General features: G+C 39.9%; 3 protein-coding genes across 5 annotated transcripts; all 3 read right to left on the bottom strand.

Annotated features, from left to right (window-relative positions):
* Window positions 1-1,246: 1,246 nt before the first annotated feature.
* api5 (apoptosis inhibitor 5) lies at window positions 1,247-12,735 on the bottom strand. 2 transcript variants are annotated; one of them, XM_044192662.1, is made up of 14 exons: window positions 12,391-12,735; window positions 10,216-10,377; window positions 9,967-10,060; window positions 9,574-9,639; window positions 8,802-8,953; window positions 8,042-8,248; window positions 7,633-7,737; window positions 6,989-7,078; window positions 6,111-6,292; window positions 5,806-5,899; window positions 5,593-5,649; window positions 5,031-5,110; window positions 4,731-4,873; window positions 1,247-1,887 (listed from the first exon to the last, which is right to left on the bottom strand). In XM_044192662.1, the coding sequence occupies exons 1-14, from the start codon at window positions 12,460-12,462 to the stop codon at window positions 1,808-1,810; spliced, it is 1,584 nt and encodes a 527-aa protein (XP_044048597.1). In that variant the 5' UTR covers window positions 12,463-12,735; the 3' UTR covers window positions 1,247-1,807. The 2 variants fall into 2 exon arrangements, with proteins under 2 accessions (XP_044048597.1, XP_044048598.1); XM_044192663.1 differs by having other exon boundaries at window positions 4,767-4,873; window positions 12,391-12,723.
* A 749-nt stretch (window positions 12,736-13,484) lies between these two features.
* On the bottom strand, window positions 13,485-21,007 carry samm50 (SAMM50 sorting and assembly machinery component). 2 transcript variants are annotated; one of them, XM_044192667.1, is made up of 16 exons: window positions 20,869-21,007; window positions 19,868-20,063; window positions 19,086-19,196; window positions 18,670-18,771; window positions 18,481-18,568; window positions 18,175-18,281; window positions 17,868-17,998; window positions 17,417-17,504; window positions 16,824-16,952; window positions 16,483-16,554; window positions 16,296-16,382; window positions 15,795-15,865; window positions 15,363-15,430; window positions 15,124-15,279; window positions 14,815-14,956; window positions 13,485-13,663 (listed from the first exon to the last, which is right to left on the bottom strand). In XM_044192667.1, exons 2-16 carry the CDS (start codon window positions 19,886-19,888, stop codon window positions 13,618-13,620), a joined length of 1,419 nt encoding a protein of 472 aa, XP_044048602.1. In that variant the 5' UTR covers window positions 19,889-20,063; window positions 20,869-21,007; the 3' UTR covers window positions 13,485-13,617. The 2 variants fall into 2 exon arrangements, with proteins under 2 accessions (XP_044048602.1, XP_044048603.1); XM_044192668.1 differs by having other exon boundaries at window positions 15,124-15,270.
* si:dkey-42p14.3 (EF-hand calcium-binding domain-containing protein 10) lies at window positions 20,657-22,927 on the bottom strand. The gene is made up of 4 exons (XM_044192686.1): window positions 22,771-22,927; window positions 21,948-22,112; window positions 21,484-21,574; window positions 20,657-21,375 (listed from the first exon to the last, which is right to left on the bottom strand). Exons 1-4 carry the CDS (start codon window positions 22,871-22,873, stop codon window positions 21,330-21,332), a joined length of 405 nt encoding a protein of 134 aa, XP_044048621.1. The 5' UTR covers window positions 22,874-22,927; the 3' UTR covers window positions 20,657-21,329.
* Window positions 22,928-23,102: the final 175 nt, after the last annotated feature.

Raw genomic sequence — 23,102 nt, 5'->3', positions numbered from 1 at the left:
ATCGCCCTCTAGAGGGGAGACTCTGCCAAGACAAGAGCCAATCTATGGATCTACAAGCGTCTTCTTCTTATATAGTGTATTTTCTGCGATTAAGGAGCAGAAATGTCCCCAACAATAATCAATCGATATTTCTAATCAATTTATATAATGAATCAGTTGTATTTTTTTGCAAACGGAAGCATTACCCCCCCAAAAGGAAAAGCTGCATCTCTGCTATTTCAATATGCAACTTTTATATTAATGGTTTGGAGGTTTTGTTGAATAGTTCAAACCATTCACAGTTGCCTCTCTGTAAAACGTTGCCACAGTCTATTCAGAAAAATTGAGTTAGAGCGCCCCTCCTCCTCCAAAGCATCCACCTACACACACCAGCACACACGTGTGTCTTCACATGCAGACCTGTAGCACCCACTGAGAGCTGTGTGTGTTTGTGTCTTCTATCCTTATGAGAACCAGGTTTGGACCTTTTGACGTGCATGTGGACATGTTCCTTGTTTTGTTTAGGAGTAAGATTTGGCTTTTGCTATATCTTAATCAGAATTACATGAGGTTGTTTAGGAACAGTCAAGATTAGGGGTTTGGAATAAGGTTCAAGTTTAAGATACAGACAGGTTCAAGTTCACTTTACGTTAAGTGGAATGAATGTAGGAAAATGTGTGCATGACTGAACGTGCACAGGGCAAGTAGAGCCTGTGTAAAATAAAGTGTGTGTTCTAAACATGGCAGCAACTATTTACAGCCCCTTCAATTATTGAGAGCTGGATTCTACCGTTTTTGACTTCAAAGCCGACACACCCACCCTCAGGACCTCAAAACACACACACACACACTTACTGGACTAAGGGGAGGGAGGAGTGAGTAGTGGGGAAGCCGAGTGTTGATGCAGACATGTAGACACCCAAGAAAGCACGTTTGTGTATGTGTGTTTGAGATAAAATTACCCTCTTCACTCTGCTTTGGTACAGTTATAGGCAAGTACAAATGGAAAGAGAAGGAAAAAGGAAAGACAGGAGGGTGGAAAGGATAAATGCAATGAATGAGTGTGTGAGCGAGTGAATGGATCGTGAGAGGACAGAATGGGACGAGAAAGGTAAAAGGTGTAAATCACAAAACACGCAAATTTTTGCATTGAGAAAAAAAGAAATCTGAAGCAGTAGCATTGTGAGGAGTTGCATGTTTGTCTTGATCCCAGACCAGTTTGCAGCTTAACTACTGCAAAATTCTACATAAAAGTAAAAGACAAAAGTTCATACTTCCATACAAGTTTATGATAAAAATCCAATGAAACATCATTGATTCATACAAAGTAGCATAGTCAGCCAATTCAACTTAAGCTCTAATAAAAAAAAAGAAAACAAGATTAAATAAAAAAAGGTAGAAAGAAATGCATTCATCAACATGTTGCAAAACAAGAGGATCTTTACCATTCCTACAACAATCTGACAAAAATATTTATCAGTTACAACTTGGCAGTCTTTTTTTCCACAAAAATACACAGACTATTTTAAAAATTAAGGGGGAAAAAACAAACACCATTTAGATTTATTTGAACTATTGCCTTGGCCAAGAGGAACACGGGGAAAAAATGTTAAAAAGTCTGAGCCCAGTGTCTGATATTCTGAAGACAGGAAACCAAACCCCCCTCCAAAAACAACAGCAAAAATCTGGATGCGCAAGTTGGAAAGTGAAAAAGATGTGGAGACCAGTTAAAAAAACTGAAGAGTAGGTGACAAATAGTCCATATTGGCGCGGAAAAGATCTTGATGTGATGCAGTTCAATGAGCAATATGTACTGCGTGTATGTGTCTCAGTAGGTTCGGCCTCGGCTCCTGTTGCCTCTAGCTCCAAAGCCTCGTCCTCGGCCGCCCCTGAACCCGCCACGCTGCTCTGGAGTCAAACAAAAAACAAACAGTTCAGTATGGTCAGACAGATGACTATAATCTGACAAATATTTAATTTTTGATATGAGAATTTAAAAATAATTGAATAATATATAGACAAATATTTTTAACTGACATTTTTGATAACTATATTTTAAGTGTGACTGTTAAAAGGATATGTACTGAGCAGGACCGTTTACAGTTGAAAAATGACCTCAAACATAACGTTGGCATTTCTGTACGGCAATTTCTTGTTACTTACTGGCCTATATACACCCACCGCTCACTTTATTAGGTACACCTGTACAACTGTTTAACGCAAATATCTAATCAGCCAATCACGTGGCAGCAACTCAACGCATTTAGGCATGTGGACACGGTCAAGACGATCTCCTGAAGTTCAAACCAAGCATAAGAATGGGGAAGAAAGGTGATTTAAGTGACTTTGAACGGGCTGGTTTGATTATTTCAGAAACTGCTGATCTACTGGGATTTTCACACATAAACCATCTCTAGCGTTTACAGAGAATGGTCCGAAAAAGAGAATATCCAGTGAGCGGAAATGCCTTGCTGATGGCAGAGGTCAGAGGAGAATGGCCAGACTGGTTCAAGATGAGAGATAGGCAACAGTTACTCAAATAACCACTCGTTACAACCGAGGTATGCAGAGGACCATCTCTGAACACAGAATACACCGGGTGCCACTCCTGTCACCTAAGAACAGGAAACTGAGGCTATAGTTAGCAAACATTGCCTGGTCTGATGTGTCTCGATTACTGTTGCAACGCTCAGATGGTAGGGTCAGAATTGTAAACATGCTCAAAGAAAATTAATTAATTCGCCCCAGGACCATCTCGAGCGCTCCTACAGTTTCGCAGCACTGTTTAGATGCGCGTAAAAAACAATTATGGTATGCGTGTCTACACTGTATAGGGACAAACATGAGTTTGTGAATTTCCTCTGAGACATCATGCCAGATATTTTATTACATGTGAGAGGTCAAGTGATATTTACAAGATTGTTTATGTTTCATTATTTATTATTATTTCCCTTTGTTAACTGTTTTGTATGGGTTATCAGGGACCCCACAATTTAGTTGTATAGTTAGATGTAGTTGAGTATAATTCAATTTAATTCACTTAACAGGTTAATTTGAAATTCATTTCTAGGCAGGTAATGTTTATATTCCAAGATGTACTGATGTAACATGTTTTCCGGAATCCAGTGTTCATAATTTAGTATTTTATGCAGTATTAATGTTCGTGGATGTGTTGTACGGCTTCTGCCACCAGGTTGTGCCTTTGAGTAAGGTGAGAGACTTTTGAAGCACAAGTAGTAGAAGAACAACTTCCTCCTCCTCCTCCTCCTCCTCCTCCTCCTCCGTTGTTGTTGTACGCTGCAGTAGTTAGCACAAAGCTGGTGGGTTTTAGCAGCAGAGAAAATATGCTGGCGGACTGTAAGCAACATATACTGCTTCGTTGTGGTTGTAAAGTGCATAAAAAAACAAACTGAAAGTTACACTACAGCCCAGCGTCGGCCTGAGTCTCTGGCTGCAACACATGACTATTTTGGTACAAACATTTACACGCCAGCGTGACGGATAGCCTTCTGAGATTTACTCGGAAAATCTACCCACATGTGGTGCTTGGCGGGTGTTCATTTCAGACCCTGGCCACAGCCTACCTGAGTATTGATGCTGACCATGTCCATCCCTTTATGACCACAGAGAACCTGTCTTCTAATGGCTATTTCCGGCAGCATAACGCACCACAAAGCTCAAATAAGCTCAAATCACCTCAAACTGGTTTCTTAAACACGACGAGTTCACTGTACTAAAATGGCCTCCAGTCACCAGATCTCAATCCAACCACCTTTGGGATGTGGTTGAACACGGGAGATTTGCATTATGGATGTGCAGCCGGCAAATCTACAGTAACTGCGTGATGCTATCATGTCAACATGGCCCAATATCTCTGAGGAATGTTTCCAGCACCTTGTTGACACTATCAATCTATGCCATGAAGAATTAAGGCAGTTCTGAAGGCAAAAGGGGGTCCCACCCGGTACTAGCAAGTTGTACTTAATAAAGTGGCCGGAGAGTATATATACCAATACAGTTATATACTTTAGCAGATTTTTCTCTTAGCAAGATTCGCCCATTTTAGATATTTTGTTTCATTCTCTCTTTTAATAACACGTGTGGATTTCCAAGCATAATTTCAATATTATGCAAATTCAAACAGCAGTCAAAAATGTTGTTGACTGGTTTTTCATTTGATGTATGGACAGTGGGTAGCCCAGGTGACTATGTGAAAGATACACTACTAGCAGTTGCACTGTTGGTACTAGCATATTTAACTATTTATTGGCAAAGTAATGCTTTTAATAATCATATGAATCATACATATTAACAATGGAAAAGTGGATTATGCTGCAGGTGTTTTTTGAAAAGTTTGATGTTTTTTTTGGCCGTGACTGAGTTGCCACCGGAATCCATTTAACTGCTGTGAATCCAAGCTGACTACAGCTGCCGCCCTCCGCTAAGGAGCAAGCTACAGACTTTTCAGGACCATATTTAAACCTACAGAGGGTTAGTATTTGAAAATATGTCTTAAGTTTTAGGGGAGTAAGTCTTTAAGAAATTCCATGGACAGTGAAAAATTCCTGAGAATTTTGTGTAAAACAAACCTTTAAACAAGTCCTTACAGACACAGATGTGATTAGAAAATAGTAATTGTAGCTATAAATGAGTCCAATAACCTAATGTGCAGTATAAAATAAATCAAGGTGAACATGCTGCACAACAGTGTTTACTGTGGTGAGAAAAAGGTGCCACCAAGTGTTCCTCACCGTAGTTAAAATTGCCAATGGTGGCGCTGTACTTGCCGCTGGGGGGATTGTAGATTTGCCGTGCGTCCCTCCGGGGCTGAGGAGAGATCTGTTTTTTTGTGCTGCCGCCAGAGCCCATATCCTCACCTGACGGGCGCTTGGGCCTACAAACACAAAAGAAAAAGTAGATGGTGACCTAATGGGGCAACAAGGACACTCAGCTGCTGTGTGTATGGCTGCTGAATGCTAAATCAAAAAAAGGTGTTTCTACCACCTCTAACTAGAGGCAACATTGGCGACAAAAAGTGGAAGCACACTTACGCTACTGCCTCTGTCTTCTGGACAGGTTTCCAGGACAGAGTGACTGTGCTCTTGAATGATGGAGGGTTGTGGAAAAGATCCTGGAACGGAAATAAAGATTATGAGACAAATTTCAAAAAGAACTATTGGTCACAATGCAGAGTTTTTATTTTATTTTCCTGATTAACTAAGTGACCAGAAAAATAGAACTGTGTATATTACAATGCAATCCAATGCAACAGTCTTTATAACAAATTCTTCCCTTGTTAAAGTTGTGAAATTCTCAATTGTTGTTGACACTGTGTCAGAAAGGTGCTGTGTTTACTTTTGTGCTGTTGCAGTGGATTGCATTATTTTTGTGAGGTGTTTCTACTTCTCTAGACACAAATTATGTGAAAACACATGTTTTAACATATTGCAGCTCAGTGTAACAACACCCCAAAGACTAGCCTGAAAACCTGCCACAAAAACAATTCAATACACAACTTGAGCAGAAAATGTAATGCTAGTGTGTTGTGTTGCATTACATCATACAGGCGTTCTTATTTTTCTGGTCACTCAGTGTATATGAACAACACCATACCTTGATGAGGACGTTGATGTTGTTTGTGATCTTGAGGGCCACCACTTTGATCTTGTTCTGATTACACACAAAAGACAAGTTATACTTATATTCGATATTTCACAGCAGAACAAAAAACAACTTAAAGTACTCCGTTTGCATCTCCGTTGACTGTATGCATGAAGTTTCTACTTAAGCTAAGCAATCAAACTTAAATTTGACAGAAGTCGTTACCTCTTCTGTCTTCAGAGCATCGCCTGTCTTGCCTTGCAGTGCTACTCGCAGCTGTCTGATGTAAACCTGCAGGCCTCTGGCAAAATACTGTAACCTGTTGAAACACAAACCACATTCAATTCCATGTGAAAATGGGTGTTTTGGGACAAAATGACCATGAGCTTTTCTGTAGATTAAGCTAAACCATCAAAACACACCTGACATGCAAAAAAAAATAAATAAATAAATAAAAATCACACTTTGTATAAGTTCTTTCATTTTACCAATTGCACTTTAGGAGACTTTTTTGTACGTCACTGCCTCACCTGATCTTGAAGTCTTTGAGGCGCTCAGCATCCACTTTGTCGAGGAGAAAGTCTGGCAGCTTCTTGCCCAGCTGGTGGAAGCTAAAGAGGAGACATTCCACGTAGCTGAACTGCAGTTTGGGCTCCTCGTTTGCTGAGTTCTCTCCATTCTCCACCTCTTCTGGTGGCAGAGGCATGAACTCCTACACAAACAGAACAGAAAAAATAAATAAATACCACGAAAAATCATGACCAGAACCTTTTTGTTACCCCTACTTTAGTGTCAAACAGCTTGGACCATTAGGGTTTACTGGAACAAAGGGATATATGGAATAGTTTTTTATTCTACCAGTATTTATTGTACAATTAATTATTGTGGAGCCTGCACTGAAACTACCTCTACAATAAGTGAATGAATCTTATAAATCATTACTATTAGGGCCACTGTTTTACGTTCTCCAAGTCAATTACTAACTCTTATTTTATAGATAAGCCTATCAGGACATATTTCAATACATCCTCCCCTACTTCGAGTTTAACAACACTGACAGTAGTAGTTGTAAAAATGTAGGTGCTTAAAAAGGAAGGTTGTTGGTTCAAATACCCATACCAGATAAGTCATGCTCTTGAATGTTGACTGCTATTTTCTGCTAAGTATCCTTAGCAGAAAAGTAACCCTCAGTTGGCCAGGGGCCAACAGTAGAAAGCTCACTGAGAGCATCAGCATCTAGGATGCATGCGTGCAACAATATGAATGTAAAGCAAGGAAATGCTAAAAAAAGAGCATTAAAATCTCAGACTGGATCAGGAGGAAAACGGCCAATGTTTATTTAGATTTTTAAGTGTATTTCCACTTGTATTCCTCCGTGTCCAACAACAACAGGACAATCCGTTCTTACCAGCAGCTTGGTAAACAGCATGTTGAGGTTGGCCTCCAACTTCTCCATGTCTCCACAGAACGGACTCATCTCAGCCAGCAGCTTCAGCACCTACACACACACACAAATACACACACAGCTTAGCAGATCCCCTCACATAGTGTAATGTGCATTGCTAATGAGAAACAGTGTTGCGTGGTGCAGACTAATGACCCATTAACAACATGCAGTTGGCTGACACCTCTGACAGGTGGCTGCCATGCTGACTTTGTTTACTACTACAACCGCTCACCAAATGTCAGACATTAGGAGTATCGACCTCACACCGTGGCCATATTCGTCAGGCCTCTCAGGAGTGGAAGTGCTGATTCAGGCTGAATAAATCCAGGTCAGGAAACTAGTCTTTTTCTCTAATGGCCACAGTGTCTTGTAGACTGCAACACTGTTTTAAACTGGGCTATAGAGTTGCAAAGTTGGAGGGGCCGCTGGTTCCAGAAGTGTTATCATTTGTTTCTGAGAAATCAACTATTCCACAATGACAACAACCACGTCTAACAAACCAGAAACCCTGTAGAAACTGCAGCAATGTAGTGGAATAAGCCGGTAGGACCAAACAATGACATCAAGTGCCCATTTCCCATTAGACAGTAAAAAGAAGAACTCACCTCCAACTGAATGTCCAGCTCAGCCACAGGACTTGTCAAGGTGCTCAGGTTGGGCAGGACGTGTTCACAGAAGTAGGTTACAAAACGTGTGGAATGGACATTTTTCTAAAAGACAGGAAAAAAATATGATTAATTAAAATGTAATGAATGCCAACGCAACGATTTGTAGATTCATTGATTAGTCGAACGACAGAAAATTTCAGCAACTATTTTGATACGAGTCATCATTTAAGTCCTTTTCCATGCAAATATGCCAAAGATTTTTTGATTCCGGCTTCTCAAATGCGAGGATTTGCTGCTTTTCTTTGTTTGCAATTATCAATTAACAGCAGCTTCTATTATATGACATTGACAAGACATTATTTGATCAGTGAACTTGGTTGATGTAAAGTGCATTGGTTGTACTCACAGAGAATAGGGGCAGGGCCTGGCGCGTGCACTGCAGCAGTCGGTCAACAGTATCTGGGTCAGCTGGGTTGAGGGCCTGCTCCAGGAAAGCCTGCTCCACGACCAGCTCCACCAGCTGCTGCCGCCCGTTTACAGTCTGCAGCACCCGCAGGCCCGACACTACACGCATCAACAGCACAAACTCCTCTCCCGTGACATCCTCCAGCACCTGAGGAGGGAGCAGGGAAGAGAAAGAAACTCTTAGTCAACATGTGTTCTTGTCTGTTTTTACACATGATCCACCAAATACTACGTCATTGTTTGAACTTCATCTAACATAGTTTCAATAAAAAAAACTAGACATGATGACAATAAGTCAGCTGAGTTTCAGCCTAACTAGCACATAAAGCAAAAGCTCGTCTCTACTCCAAATGGTAACTAACCCCATGGCCTTTAAATCAGATCTATTATACTAGGGGAGAGTGGTTGATGTAATCACAAATGCATAGTTTCACTCATTTACAAAACAATGCAAGTCATAGAACAGAAAAGAAGTTTCAGACTACAGCTAGATGGGGAAGTCAGCTAAATTAGCAGCCACCACCAAAACAATCAGCATTGACCAGCGGCAGTCTTAACACACCCTAGATTCCAGTCCACCATATGGTGTAATGTAGTCTGATGTTTGATATAAATTACCATTGTTACATTCAGACAGACACAGAAAAAAATCACTCATCTATGATCAAAGATCACTAATCAATTCTACACTATATGCTAACCTTCTTTGTCTCTGCAAAAACGTACTCCTCCACCTCCTTGGTCATGACGTCCTCCGGCAGGGTCTTCAGTTTGGCTGACAGAAACTTGATGGCCCTTTCCCGCACTATGTCCTCTCCCTGCAGGATCTGAGAGAAGAGGCCTCCGAGAGTACCTGGACGCCAAAAGACAGCAGTAGATGGGATTGTGTCAATGCAAGTCAGTAATTACAAACTCAATGGGATCACAACCCCAATCTGAACTAGGGATGCAATGATCATGAAATACACAGTAAGCTGACAGATTGATATCTCATGTTTATAATAAAACAGTACAACCCAAACATCCATTTTAGTAGGTTGAGAAACCCTGAAGACATACAGGATTACATAATATTCTGGACCCAGTCCTAAATATTATAAGGGGTTATATCCTACACCCTCCTTCAGATCTACTGGCTGTGATGGATGAATGAGGATGCAGGGGCAATTCACCCAGGTATCTGAATAAAAGAATGTCCAGTGGACAGGTACTTTAAACAGGCCTAATAACCTAATAATCATTTGTTTTACATGGCCAGTGACAGTGACAGTCCTTAACAAAACAACACAGGTTACAACTAACCTTGTAAGCAAGGAGAAAGAAATCTCACTTTGGGATAAGTATCCCAAGGAGGAAGAATAAGACAGACATTTTCCACAGTTCCCTCTTCCAGCAAAGCTCTGAACATGGCTGAATAATTGAAAGCATACAAGGGCATTATTTGGCCCAACAGTGGGGGGAAGCAGCACTTACCCTTAGCATCCATCTTGAAGATAGAAACAAGTGCTGCATTCACTTGGTTGAACTCTGCTGTATCATCTGAAAGCACAAAAATTTGATTCTTCAGTAGTCATTCTTGAAGGTTTTGATTTAATATTAGCATAGAATCACGTCAAAATCAAGAGACCAATGTGCTGTTCACACTGACAAGCAAATCTGATATCCAGAATATCCAGGGAATTATATTGACTGAAAAACAGATTATGATATTCACAATGGATCATAGCCGTGACTTAAGTAAACAACATGACTGTATAGTACAAACCACCAGTAAGCCTCCCCTTGTCAGTGAGGTTGTTTGTAAAAACAAATTCAAAACCTAAAAGGATATAAAGTATTAAGTGTTTAGCTTGAGGCATCCAATACCTGTCTGAAGGAGCTGGGTGAGAATATCTGCAACTCTAAGGATGTTCTCGCCGGTTGCAAACCGTGGGAGCTCCTTGATGGCCTGCCGTCGAATCTGAAGACAAGTGGAATAAAAATAACAATTGGAAAGTCCACATCAACCTAGGAACCCATAGAACCTTTAATTTTAACCACAGTGACAGAACAAACTCTGCACCTGCCACTGAGTCTATTAGGTAATCATGCACACCTGTGTCCTTTAATACTCACCGACACATCCTCATCTTCACAAAGATCTAGCTGAGCATTAATGGCTGCATCGGCCAGTTCCGGAAAGCTGCTGAAGAATTTGGGAATAAACTGTGCTGCAAGGCGCTTCTCCTTAGGGCCACCCTTCACGCCATCCAAGATTACTTGGTAGGCATCTTTGTGCTGCAGAATAAAAGAATACAATAATAAAGATTAGATAGATAGATAGATAGATAGATAGATAGATAGATAGATAGATAGATAGATAGATAGATAGATAGATAGATAGATAGATAGATATACACCTGCCCCAAAAGTAACACTTAAAACACATTAATAAACATCTTATATTTATAATATATAATAAAACATCCAAGATCCACAAGTACATCCAAGATAAGGCCCCAACAGATGACGTGCTCAGTGAATGTCTCAGGCAATGGGGAACAGAGGAAGAGGTGCTGGAGGAGGGACCATCATGGGAGGACAAACCCCTGCATGGGATGTACCACCGGAACATAACTGAAGTGGCTGATATCAAGAAATCCTACCAATGGCTAGAGCAGGCCGGACTGAAGGACAGCACAGAGGCACTCATCATGGCTGCACAGGAGCAGGCCCTGAGCACCAGAGCAATAGAGGCCCAGATCTACCACACCAGACAAGACCCAAGGTGTAGGCTGTGCAAAGAGGCCCCTGAGACAATCCAGCACGTAACTGCAGGGTGTAAGATGCTGGCAGGGAAAGCATACATGGAGCGCCATAACCAAGTGGCTGGCATAGTGTACAGGAACATCTGCACGGAGTATGGACTGGAAACCCTGAGGTCAAAGTGGGAAACACCTCCAAAGGTGGTAGAGAACGACCGAGCCAAGATCCTGTGAGACTTCCAGATTCAGACTGACAGAATGGTAATGGCGAACCAACCAGACATCGTGGTGGTGGACAAACAGCAGAGGAAAGCCGTTGTGGTTGACGTGGCAATACCAGTGATGCCACGTGATGGCAACATCAGGAAAAAGGAACACGAGAAACTAGAGAAATACCAAGGGCTCAGAGAAGAGCTGGAGAAGGCCTGGAAGGTGAAGGCGACAGTGGTGCCCGTGGTCATCGGAGCACTCGGGGCAGTGACCCCCAAACTGGAGGAGTGGCTACAGCAGATCCCTGGAAGAACACCAGACATCTCAGTCCAGACAAGTGCAGTACTGGGAACAGCAAAGATACTGCGCAGAACCCTCAAGCTCCCAGGCCTCTGGTAGAGGACCCGAGCTCGAAGGATGAGACCACCCGCGGAATTATGGAATTATATGTAACTCGGCTTGCGGTGCTCAAAGTGCCAAAGAATACATTCGAAAAACTCAACAGCATCTCCAAAACTCTGTAACTCACACCAAAACAATTTAGATGAATAAATAGCACTACAGGTAAGAGGAAAAATATGTATGTTTGATTTTGGGTTTAACTGTTAATTTTCTGATGCGCATGAAGACTGGGTAGTTTCACATTTGTGTCAGTTACAAAAGAAACAATAAAAGCGGCGTGCCTCTGTTACAGAGTTCCTCGACTTGCAGAACTGGCACAAATCTGCCAGTTCACTAACCTGTTACAAAGTGCTTCACACCGCAAGCAAAGATCACATAAAACATAACATATAAACACAGCAAAAAAAGAATGAAAGAACTAAATGAATCACATAAAAAAAATGGCAAAAACAATAAAAAGAATAAAAAAGTAGAAGTAAATGATTGAGGTGAAGTACATTATTTTTCCTAATGTGTTGCCTAACAAACAAATCGATAACAACAATCACGAAGCTCCAAAAACTTCCAGAAAAACATGATCTTGAATGAGAGGTATTGCGGGGAATTTGAGTCAACAACCTAGGCTTAATCGAATTGCCCCGATTTCAGTTTGAATGAAAATGGGTTCGCTAGTAAGTAAAAAACCATCTGGCTGACTTATTAAATAATGAATGTCGAGTTAGTAACCTATCGTAAGGTCGCTATGGCGAGGCCATTAACATTAGCCCGGTCACTACGTTAGCTAGCTACAGCTAGCCTAGCACGCACACAACAATGTTATGTAGCGTAACTCAACAAAGTTAACAGCAGTGGAAGTAAAATAAGGCACTGCGGCAAAGCAACAAAGCTTTCGGTTAAACCGTGTTTTAGAATGAACAAGTTGGCCTTTATTTACCTGGCTGAGGTTGTCCTTGGCATCAGCAAGGATCCCGTAGTTACGATAGAGATCCTCGATAGTGACCGCCATCAGCGTGCGTCCGGGTGCCTGCCGCTTACAGATAAGACCGCCGATAAAAACACAGAAGACAACCCCTCTCGGATTGCTTTTGCTCCGTTTCAGACGACTGTAGCGCAAACAACGCCGTATTATCGCGAAATATGTTCTTCGTAAAAGGGACGGGGAGATGAAATTTCGAGAAGCCCGTGAATGAAGTCTGTCTATGGTCTTCCCGCAATCTCTGGTGTGCTGGCTACTATGCTACGGAACAATGAGTACAGTGCATGCGCAGGTTTAGCCAACCGCGCGCAGAGTCACGACACATGTGACCACTGGTGTGCGCTGAAGTGGTGCGCAGTGAAACCACTCATGTTAGCGGTATGTTCAAAGGAAATGCTAACAGATGCTCCCTTTTTTATTTGATGTACTATATTAAAATTATTTGCACAGTGATCCAATATGTTTATAAGTATTCGTATTATTATTTACAATTGTTTAGGTTAATAATATATGACAAATGTTTAGAATTTTCTAAACTGTATAAGATGCCGTAATTGTATATGAAACTTTAATCAATTTTGAAGAAAAAAAACAAAAAAACAAACAAACATCTAAACAAATGCAAGTCACAAACCCTATGTTGTAATGCTGGTGTGACCCTAAAATCCTTGTTTGTGTACTACTTTATTTTTTGTAGGAAGTGTGTCTTTACACCTGCATAATTCATGTACAATTTATTTTGTATTCAAAAGTTTTGGTCTTTGAAATGTGGTTGTGGAAAACTGCAACAGCTTTCACCAACAATGCTGATGTCTCAAAACATCAGTGAGACCATTCTATAAATTCAGAGCTTTGCTAATAAAGTGTACACTGATGTTTTTGAATGTATAACATTGATAACTATAAGTCCATCTTATTGCAGACTCAGGTTCATGGGAGACAGCCTGTTTACCAATTTCTTGACCTTCACCTGACATGTTTGTTATACACAGTAATGTGACCTGTACTATATTTGACCTGTGACAGCAAGAAAAGATACATCAAAACAGAAAGTCAGTGCAAACACTTTTATTGAACTAATTAGTCACAACAACAATTCTGTACAAGCAATTTCCCCTTCCAATAAAATGTTTCTGGCATAAAATATTAAAACACAAGGAAGCTCCAGATCCATAAAATGTAGTTTCACAGGAATCTTATTCCTGCTCCAAACTGGACCCCATCACATATCCTGCAAGGACCACAGAAAATCAGTGGAAATCAACATCAAAACAAACTAAGATTAAGATTATTTCTGGTGCATGTTAAAAGACACTAGACATGGGACATATGTCTCCTCAAAGAGTGCTCTTATCATGTGTATGTACTGTTATCATGTGTATTTACATGACTGTACAGAAAAGCTTTTATTTATTGTGAAAGGATGTGCTTCCCAACTTTGACAGAGCAAGGTTTTGACATTGCTTAATATTTACTGTATTTGGTTTGATAAGCCCTTAAGTATACCACCACTTGTAAAATATTTTCATAATACTGCTCTATCCTGCATTTATGCACACTGTATATCCTGCACCTGCTTATTGCACTTCTGGTTAGACCTAAACTGCATTTTGTTGCCTTGTACATGTGTAATGTCAATAAAGATGAATCTAGATCTAAACAGATGTGTGACTTACATTGCATGAGTTAAAGAGACCCACCTGGACAGGCAGTTTCATTGTGATTGTTTGGTCTATGTTAGTCTTTTCTAACTAAAATTCATCATCTGTTTGCAGGGGGGCTACTGGACATCATCTTTACATAGTGTGCCTTAAAAGGTAGGGTATGCAATTCTATTCCAATACACGTCTTTTTCTCAAATTCAGCGAATATCTCCTCACGGTCTGCTAGCTGTCCGTTCTGTCTGAGCGCTGAAAAAAAATCCAGTGTTTGTACACAGCCCTGGCTCTGTAAATGGGAAACAAAGTGTCTCAGACAGAGCCACACAACACTATTCCAGCAGCAGCCATGATTTGTGTGTCAGTTAATGTTAAATGACTTCACCACGGACATTCATCTTACTTTCTAGTCTGCCAAGATATGCTGTTGTTGTGATGTTAGCTATAGTAGCAGGAGAGTTGGGAGCTGGTGTGCTGGCTCTGGGAATCAGTCTCGTCCTCTCTGCATGTTAGCTTCGCAGCAGCAACTGTAGGGACAGTTTGCTAACCCACAACCTAGCTAACATTAGTTATATTACTTGCTGTGTCGTTGTTCGCTCTATATCATGGTATTTGTCATAGTATTGGATTCCTCGAGAAATCCCTTTAAATGTCTTTAAAGTAAATCTAACAGGCGACATTCAAAATCATCATACCTAAAACTATCTAACCTAACCAGCCCTACCTGTCTCCACTTTGGACTCCCATGGGAATGCAGTAATTCAGCTCCAGCCTGGCAATGTTCCCCAAACGCAGCACAATGCCCAGTCCATATGACCAACGGATGCATTCTGCCAGTTTCTTCAAATGTGCTTGTGGCCCCTCGCCTGAGTATAAACAAACATGTATCAAGGCACACCTCTTGCCAAACCTGGACTAGATGAGAGTAAGATAAAAATTCAAATTGACCCAATCCTAATTAATAGAATTCAGTCATAAATGTCAAGATCTGGTCCATAAAATATTGGTGATCGTTCTGTTTCCAACTACTCACCGTAGTTGAGATTACAAAGGTTTCCGGCATTAAGGAAGAAGTGTGTTCTGAAGAGGTCACCAAAGCCCCCCTTGCCTGGTCTGAAGGGTAGAGGGGTGTAGAGGTGGAGGCCACCAGCCCAGTAGCCCTCTCCTCCCAGGTAGTCGCCTGCCATACCAGTAATACCAGCACACAACCTTTCACTTAACCATCAAACTTTAGTGTGGTTACCAAACACCTCAGCCAAGGTAATGTCTCACCTTCGCTCTGTGGGCCCATACTGTACATACTGAATCCCCTGATACTTGTGGGGCCACCTAGATAGAACCTAGGATGTCGACAAAGACACACAAAACATAATACATAATACAGTTATGAGCTTTCTGTGAATACAAAACCCTACAGTTAATTCAGTTTTTTTTTATTTAACTTAGTTTCATCATGGCTACAGTTCAGAGGTTTTCAAACTGTGTGAGGTGAAACGGAAAGGTGCATGCCGGTGTTCTGAAAACAACTGGAAGTTAGTTGCTTTGGTAGTATGGTAAGTATAAAGTGAACTCAAATCTGAACACATAGACATGACACACATATTTGTAGGGGATGGCGGGGGGTACAGTGTCAGACTTTGAAAACCCCTGGTCTTGTGGATAATGGTAATAGGGTGGTAATGGGTTGGTGTTGTATTTCTGTACCTGTCTGCTATGCTTGTTGGCTTGTCGCCGATGGGTAGGAGCAAACCGCCCCACAATGAGGCAGAAAGGACCTGCAGGAGAAAGTTAAAGGTTTTAGTAAAGTTGACTTGTGCACAGATTGACAGAAATAACAAACTAACTAAAGAAGTACGTAAAGTTGTTTTGGTTTTTTTACATAAAAAATAAAATGTATGCCTGGCTAAAGAAGGACTACATCAAGGTTTTTGGAAATGAGTCTGTTGGTCATTTGGTTCATTTTTTTGCTAACAGACCATTCTCTCAAAAGCCTGGGTATATTACTTGAATTCTTTATCTAGCACTTAATTATTGTACATAAATAATCTAAAACCATAAATCTAATCTAATAAATCTGATACTTCTATATCCTCTAATTTACACTTGTACTTTGGCCCAGTAAAACAACTTCAAGTTAAACTGCGTTAAGTTCCTTTAGATGAGATAATTTGCCAAATGGCTGAAATGTAAAATGTAGAATCTCACTGAGTCCCAGAAGAGTGTTTTGTTGAGCTGAATCTCAAAGTCCTCTTTCAGGAAACTGGCGTCACCCCCAGTGTAACCAGCAAGTTCCTAAACAACCACAACACAAAACGTCAACCTGGTGTACAAGATCAGTCGAACGGTTTTCATATAGCATTTGAAAAAAGCTCTGACTTAGTGTTAAACAAACCTGATGGATCTTCAAAAGGCCACCTTTCCTGGGAAGGATGGAGGAGTTTCTGGTGTCGATGACCATAGCATGCTAAAAAACAAAATGGCACTGTTCACAAAACTACTGCTAAATACTGGTTTATTACTCCAGTGTCTTACTGGATATTCAGTCCTTTTTCCACTATTCAATACAATTCAGATCCACTATTCGCTATCCCCCACGCAATGTTATTGGAATTTGTTGTGCAAAAAAGTGCTGAAACCCTGACTTAAGCACTGAATAACAGCTTTGCCATGAATTATGTGACTGTATTTCAAAGCTTATGGTGAAATCTTTAATGTAAAACAGAAGACAAATACCGAAAGAGAGGACTTGAGGGAATGGCCACTCTCCTCCCGCACGGCAAACGAGGCAGTGCGAGCCAGACAGCCCAGCTCTCTCCACACTCCCTCCCACTTCAGGGTTTGGCTGGTCTTCCACACAGGGAACTGCGGGTGGTAAATTGATAGTAAGACACAAGTTTATTTCTTGTGTTTGTACAGATCTCATCCAATAAATGAGTATACAGCATACACTGTTTGTAACATAGCAACTGTTGTCTCCTTACAACATAGGAAAAATAATGGCTCTGTGAAAGTCTGTGAAAGGCTTTTAGTGGTAGGCCTCTTTCATTATCCATCCATAAATGATAAGTAAATGTTAGTGCAAGATAATCGGTCTAAAAAGAAGCCCAAACTCTTTGTTTCTAAGGAACAAAACACTAGCACAGAACTGGACTTTATGGTCCCTAACAGAACATTTTGATGCCTTCCGTTATGATTATTTTCAGCTCATTCAGGCCATTCATGTTAAAATACAACCTAAATGTGTAAATTCACTTCATCTATGTGCAAGGAGGCAAGAGAAATAGACCAACATTTTTAATTGTACAAAAATAGAAACAAGTATTTACGCTTATTTCTGCAGAGATGCCTCGATCCGTCTCCCTCAGTGAACTCCATGGAAACTGACCTGTGACTTTGTAGACGTTGAGTGAGATACTGAAAGTGAAAAAGGAAAAGAAGAATGTCAATACCCTGCTAGGATTCCTTGTGATTACAAAATATATCCATCTATAGTTACTGCATAGATTGCTCAGGTATTTACCTCCTCAATGATATACCCACATCTATAGCTCAAGTACCAGGAAAGTCAACTTATCTGCCTAATGTCCAACCTCAACCACCATGCTAATTCAATTAAATTAAATTTTATTTATATAGTGCCAAATCATAATATGAACTGCATAACTTATAGCAAAAGAATAAGCCTTCCTGCAGATATGGTAGACACACATGCATACCATGTATCAAGGTGATAAGACCTAAAAACAAATTTATTTTATGAATTTGTCCATATCTTACTTGCGTTCAAAGTGTCCTGGTTGGGGTTTGAAGAAGGACAGGCCATAAGATGTCTCTTTGGTGCCGTAGGAGAACTGGAAGGTCATTTTCTCTGCCCGACCCAATACATTGGGTAACTTCAGGCCCAGTACCTGAAATTAAAACGGTTGAGGTGATTAGGGTTTCCTATTTTGATGCAACCAAACTAATAACTGAAATTGGTAAATCAGTGTATTGAGGCCAGCGTAGTATGACACTATGATTGGATCCAAAACAGTATGTGGCCTTTCAGAAAATAGATGTTGACATAAGCCATCACGGTGCTCACCATGCTTCCTTCATTGTTTCCAACCATGGTGTTGTAGCTGCCCGTCATCCGTCTCAGCTCAGTGACTTCAAACGTCACGTCGAGGCCGTTAGGAAGAGCATCCTCACCTAAAGAGGAGAGAAAAAAACAGAACATCAAAATTATCTTGTGTTTAGTTTAAAACAACGAGACGGACATCTCATGTGATGATGTATGTAACAGACAATTATTACTAACCTAATTTCATAGTTCAACACAGAAAATTAATCATTATAATTTGTACATTTACTTGGAAAGTTATTTGTAATCATAAGTGATTGACAGTACCTCGTGAGGTGTCAATAACAACTTCAACTTTTCTGAAGATACCGAGACGCAGCAGCTTCTGTCGGGCTTCATGGGACTTTTGCATCACCTGCACAACAAATGGAACCACGTGTTGATGCCAGTAATGGCTACTCACAAACATAAATTGAACAAGCATTAATTAGTGCAGCTGTATTAACATGCACCTACATCAATCAAGTTCTTTGCCCGAAAAACTCCTGCGATTTCATAAGTCAACAGGTCCTCCTTGGTTCTTCCGAGCCCATCTATGTGCACTCTTTGAACCACAACCTGAAAATTAGAAACATTAAGAACATCCTAAACAAAATACAGTATATTCATTTTACAAATAAATCTATAAAATGATTTTAAGTCCCCTTCAGGTTGTGTTTTAGAGGTTATTGTTTCAATAATTTCAATTAGAACCATTATAATTTTTTCAGAAGTGGCTATTACATATTAAATTCTGGCATGGATATGAGGCAAGGAATCCCTTACTACTACGCTGGCAACGCACAAACATAGTGTGGAGGCAGGTCTGGCAATGTGAGAGTCCTAGTGAGAAAGTCTGGCGTAATTACTGTCTGGAACAAAACAAATCTTACATCCTTGTTTTCAAGAACTTCATGTTTTGGCTCCAGCTCAGTCTCTAGAGCTTCAATGTCGTCAGCTTGAACTCCTAGCTCTGGCCCTCGCATGGGCAAAGGGTCCAGGCTCTGCAAAGCAAAATATGAGAAAAAAAACTAATTATAATCCAAACATACTGTGTTTTCCCAATTAAATAAAAAAACACGTTGAATGAATTCAAATATGTTAAATAAGCGACTACAAGATCAGGGCTGTAGATACCGCTGGGAGACATAATTTACATTTTAATTTTTTGGAGTCTGGCTGGTGACACACTCATTTCATATATGCATTGGTGCAAAATGGGAATTGTAGTGAGGAAAATGTTGCATGGGGAAAAAAGCTAGATGAATGATTAAATGTATGCCAAGACAAAAAACAAACAAACAAAAAAACAGGAAAATGAAGGAATTGAAAAATAACATTTTTGACTTGTCTGATAGCCTAGCAAACTACATTTTGTCAGTTTCAGGGCTCCATATAGCAAGACAGTCATTGGAGGAACAGCTAGCATCTGTTTCACTACTGTCAATTTGTCTAAAATACACAGCCGACACAGAGTCTTTACGTTTAATTGTGAAGTTAAAAACTAATTGCCTTCTTTAGCAGGGAGGTTATGCAGTGTCTTGTCACAGAGCTGAATGCCTGAGCCTTTTTGAACCTTGCTGAAAGTACACTGTGGGCCTTTTCTTTCAGCACAGTAGCCGCATTGAACACACAGAGAGGTCAAAGTCCTAGCTAAGACGTTTACCGGACTTACCCTGGCATGGACGGTGCCCATGCTGAACTCCGCAGGGCGCGGTCCCGGTAAATGTGGGGAAACTTGTGTAGAAAAAGACTAACTAATTTAACCTTACAAATAACCGGAGAAAGGCGAAGAAGCTCTGTATAGGGAGGCGTCGGCCATGACACTTCCTGGCCACGCCCTCTGCTGATGCGCATTCAACACATCAACGCTGCAAAATGAGAAAAAGTTATTTTTAAAATTATGTACAAATAAATGTATACTACTACTAATACTATTCTGTTATTATGTTATATTAAATTCTACTATATTATGTCGTATTATTATTAAATGTATTATTAATAAACACTAATAATAATAATAATAATAATAATATGTTTCTTGATAAAAAAACATTTAATTCAATAAAATTAAGAGCTTCTTCATTTTGTATTTAGATAGAGATCATGATTGCCAGAGATCATGTCATATTTTAAAATGCCTTGATGAATTAATAAGAATTGAATAATTCATAATAAAAGCTGTTTTTGTAATAGTCACTATTCATTTTAAACAAAAGCAAAAAAATAATAATAATTTTGTCTGGTTTTCATGTAATGGAATATACAGACACAAACCACTCAAACTTTCTGATGATATCTATGCAGGTTGGATGGCAAGATGGGTTTCTTCTACATACAGTATATTGTAGGACAAAATGTTAGTTTTATAAGAGTATTATACACTCTGTTCATAATCATGTTTATGTTTTAGGCCAAGGTCATTGTGAAGGATCAGGGTACGCATAAGAACTGGGAGAGCAGGTCAAGGTGGAAAAATAGGGGTTTTATTCACCCAAAGCATTTACAAAAATCTAGGATGGTTAACAAAACCAAGCCAAAGTCATACAAAAAAACATAGCTGTACATAAACTTAACAGAACTGCTCTAGAGTCTAAACATAGCTCAACTAAACCAAACAGAATACAGTTAAAACATAGTAGTGCTCCTCTGACCAAGAGACACTGTATTGCTCACCTACTGCAGGATTATATATAGTCTATGCTGGCCAGTCCATAGTTAATTGCAGGGGAGACATTTTTAAGGGGTGGCGTAGATGGAGTGGCTCCTGATAACACCCCTCAGGCTGTGGTCGAATGGCACAGTCCGATTATCCAGCCCCATCTACTTAGGCTGGTGTGATGCAGCAGCTCAGGTTGCCAGGAGGATGGTTGGCTACAAGACACTGCCAGGAAAGTTGTTAACACTTTGTATTTACACCAAAGTTAATTTAACTAAATTGTCTTTCTGATGTTAAACAAAAGAACTGAAAAACATCACCTGCATGGAAATGAAACTGCCTGAATCAGAATACATATTAACATTAGCAGTTTAATAACAATAATGATATAAAATGTGCTCATTTTACAAAACACAGCTCCACATAAAGCTCAGTCCAAATGATGACATCCAAACATTATATCATGGAATAAATAATATCAGGTGAGCTGATATGTTGCTGAGCATCTCTGCAGGCCTTGTATCCTGTAACAATGAAACAAAACAAAAATTACCTTCATAGTATGGTGAATTTTAAAATACTGGTGAATATTGTCTTTGTCATGCTGTTTAGATTTTACAAGATGCTCTTACGCTTCTGTTTTGAAGGTCTCATGGGATATTCTGTCTTCATTTACACCTTCAGGACACTCGTTAATGTCTTTAATGCCCAGTGTGGTCAGAGCTGTGGGGTAAAAGGCTCTGTGAGTATTTGTTTTAGTCCACAGTGTCATTATTCTGACAAAAAAACCATTCCTGCGATATTACATTTTGCTGTATGAAGTAATAATTGGGTGAATTAAAAGTACAAATAGGTAACGAATGAATAGGCCACTATATATGAAATATTAAAAGTATAATTATTGCTTCTAATACAGAAAGACTGAATAAATACCTGACAAGTAAATGCATGAAAAAATAGTTTATTCTTTTGGCGGGTGACCTTAGAATTATGTTGCTAATATAAATAACAATTATGCATTAAATTATATTGAGATTGTGTGCAGTGTCAGTCTCTCTGCCCAAGAAAGCCTAAAGTGTCCACGTCCTGTGCTCACCCTGCTTGTATTGGGCAAAAGTGATGTATTTTTGATTAGTGGGGTCCAGTATCCCGAACACTGCATTCAGGTTGGCGTTGTTGAACAGATTCGGCCCTCCCATACCACTCTGCTGAGAAATCTTCAGCTGTTCCAGCTGCTCAATAAGAAACTCTCTGGGATTCCCTGAAAGTTTGAATCAATCACGATAAATAACTGCTATTAAGGTGCACATATTGTGTTTCTGGTAATAAAGATTAAATTATTCAACACTTTTGACACTAGGGAAAGTTTGCAACAACCAAAATATTAGGATTCAGAAAAACAATATCAACAGAATAAAACCTAATATGAACAATCACTAATAGAACTATAGCAATGCAATGATATTCTATTGTATCACTTAGTACACAATATCAACACTTCGGTATGTCCAGGGGAGGAACAGTGCAGCCAACATTTGTGCTGTGTTAATACTGTAGGTGTAAGTAATAACCTCAAACTGTGAGACACATTTAATTGTGTCCTTTTTCAAATTTCATTTTGGGTTATACAGCTAGTTAGAACTGTAACGTTAGGTTATGCATGTTTATTACAGTGTATTAACCCTGTTTCTATCTAGCATCAGGACAGTCAGAAGGATTCAATCCTAATCCAGCACAGACACAGTTAAATAAAGTATAATTTGTGGCTGAAAAGCTAACCGCTGAACTTGTTATGGTCTTTTCACTACCTGTAGCATGTGTGTTTGAGCTAGCTTACTAACTCAGCTATTGTAAAAACCTAGCGTCAGCACAGGATGCTAGGTTGTTGTGTGTATAACAGAGACGAAATAAGCACTAACCCGGTCTGTAAAAGAAGAGCATGCTGGTCAGGTTGTCCATGAGCGCGATAATTTTGTGTTTCTTGAGATAATCAGCGGCGTCTTTTTCTCTCTGCGACGCCATCTTTCCCACTTCACTTTTGTTTGAGCTTGTTGCTATGATACGCCAACATCTAACGGTTGAGGCGCGCGCGCGCGCACACACACACAGACGTTTGCACTTGTTTATAATAGTTTACAATTACAAGCCTAACCCTCATCCTAACGTTAACTTAAAACTAAAGTCACACACACAGTCAAAGTTACAGTAGGTCGTTTCTACTATAAAATGTCAAAGAACACTGAAAAATGTC

Source organism: Siniperca chuatsi, linkage group LG4 (assembly GCF_020085105.1).
Source record: "Siniperca chuatsi isolate FFG_IHB_CAS linkage group LG4, ASM2008510v1, whole genome shotgun sequence".
NCBI lineage: Eukaryota > Metazoa > Chordata > Actinopteri > Centrarchiformes > Sinipercidae > Siniperca > Siniperca chuatsi.
This window is presented reverse-complemented; position numbering and strand designations above follow the sequence as displayed.

What these genes read in the sequence shown, in the direction of transcription:
- api5 (XM_044192662.1), bottom strand. Translation starts at nt 12,462, where the DNA reads ATGGCGGTCACTATCGAGGATCTCTATCGTAACTACGGGATCCTTGCT. An exon ending in TTTTTGCAGAGACAAAGAAG is followed by an intron (nt 8,249 to 8,801) that starts GTTAGCATATAG and finishes CTCCCTCCTCAG; the next exon opens with GTGCTGGAGGATGTCACGGG. An exon ending in TGCTGTTTACCAAGCTGCTG is followed by an intron (nt 6,293 to 6,988) that starts GTAAGAACGGAT and finishes CTGTTTGTGTAG; the next exon opens with GAGTTCATGCCTCTGCCACC.
- samm50 (XM_044192667.1), bottom strand. Translation starts at nt 19,888, where the DNA reads ATGGGCACCGTCCATGCCAGG. An exon ending in TGGGCACCGTCCATGCCAGG is followed by an intron (nt 19,197 to 19,867) that starts GTAAGTCCGGTA and finishes TTTGCTTTGCAG; the next exon opens with AGCCTGGACCCTTTGCCCAT. An exon ending in GGAGTCCAAAGTGGAGACAG is followed by an intron (nt 13,664 to 14,814) that starts GTAGGGCTGGTT and finishes TGGTCCTTGCAG; the next exon opens with GATATGTGATGGGGTCCAGT.
- si:dkey-42p14.3 (XM_044192686.1), bottom strand. Translation starts at nt 22,873, where the DNA reads ATGGCGTCGCAGAGAGAAAAAGACGCCGCTGATTATCTCAAGAAACAC. An exon ending in TTTTGCCCAATACAAGCAGG is followed by an intron (nt 21,575 to 21,947) that starts GTGAGCACAGGA and finishes TTTACCCCACAG; the next exon opens with CTCTGACCACACTGGGCATT. An exon ending in GAGACCTTCAAAACAGAAGC is followed by an intron (nt 21,376 to 21,483) that starts GTAAGAGCATCT and finishes TCATTGTTACAG; the next exon opens with GATACAAGGCCTGCAGAGAT.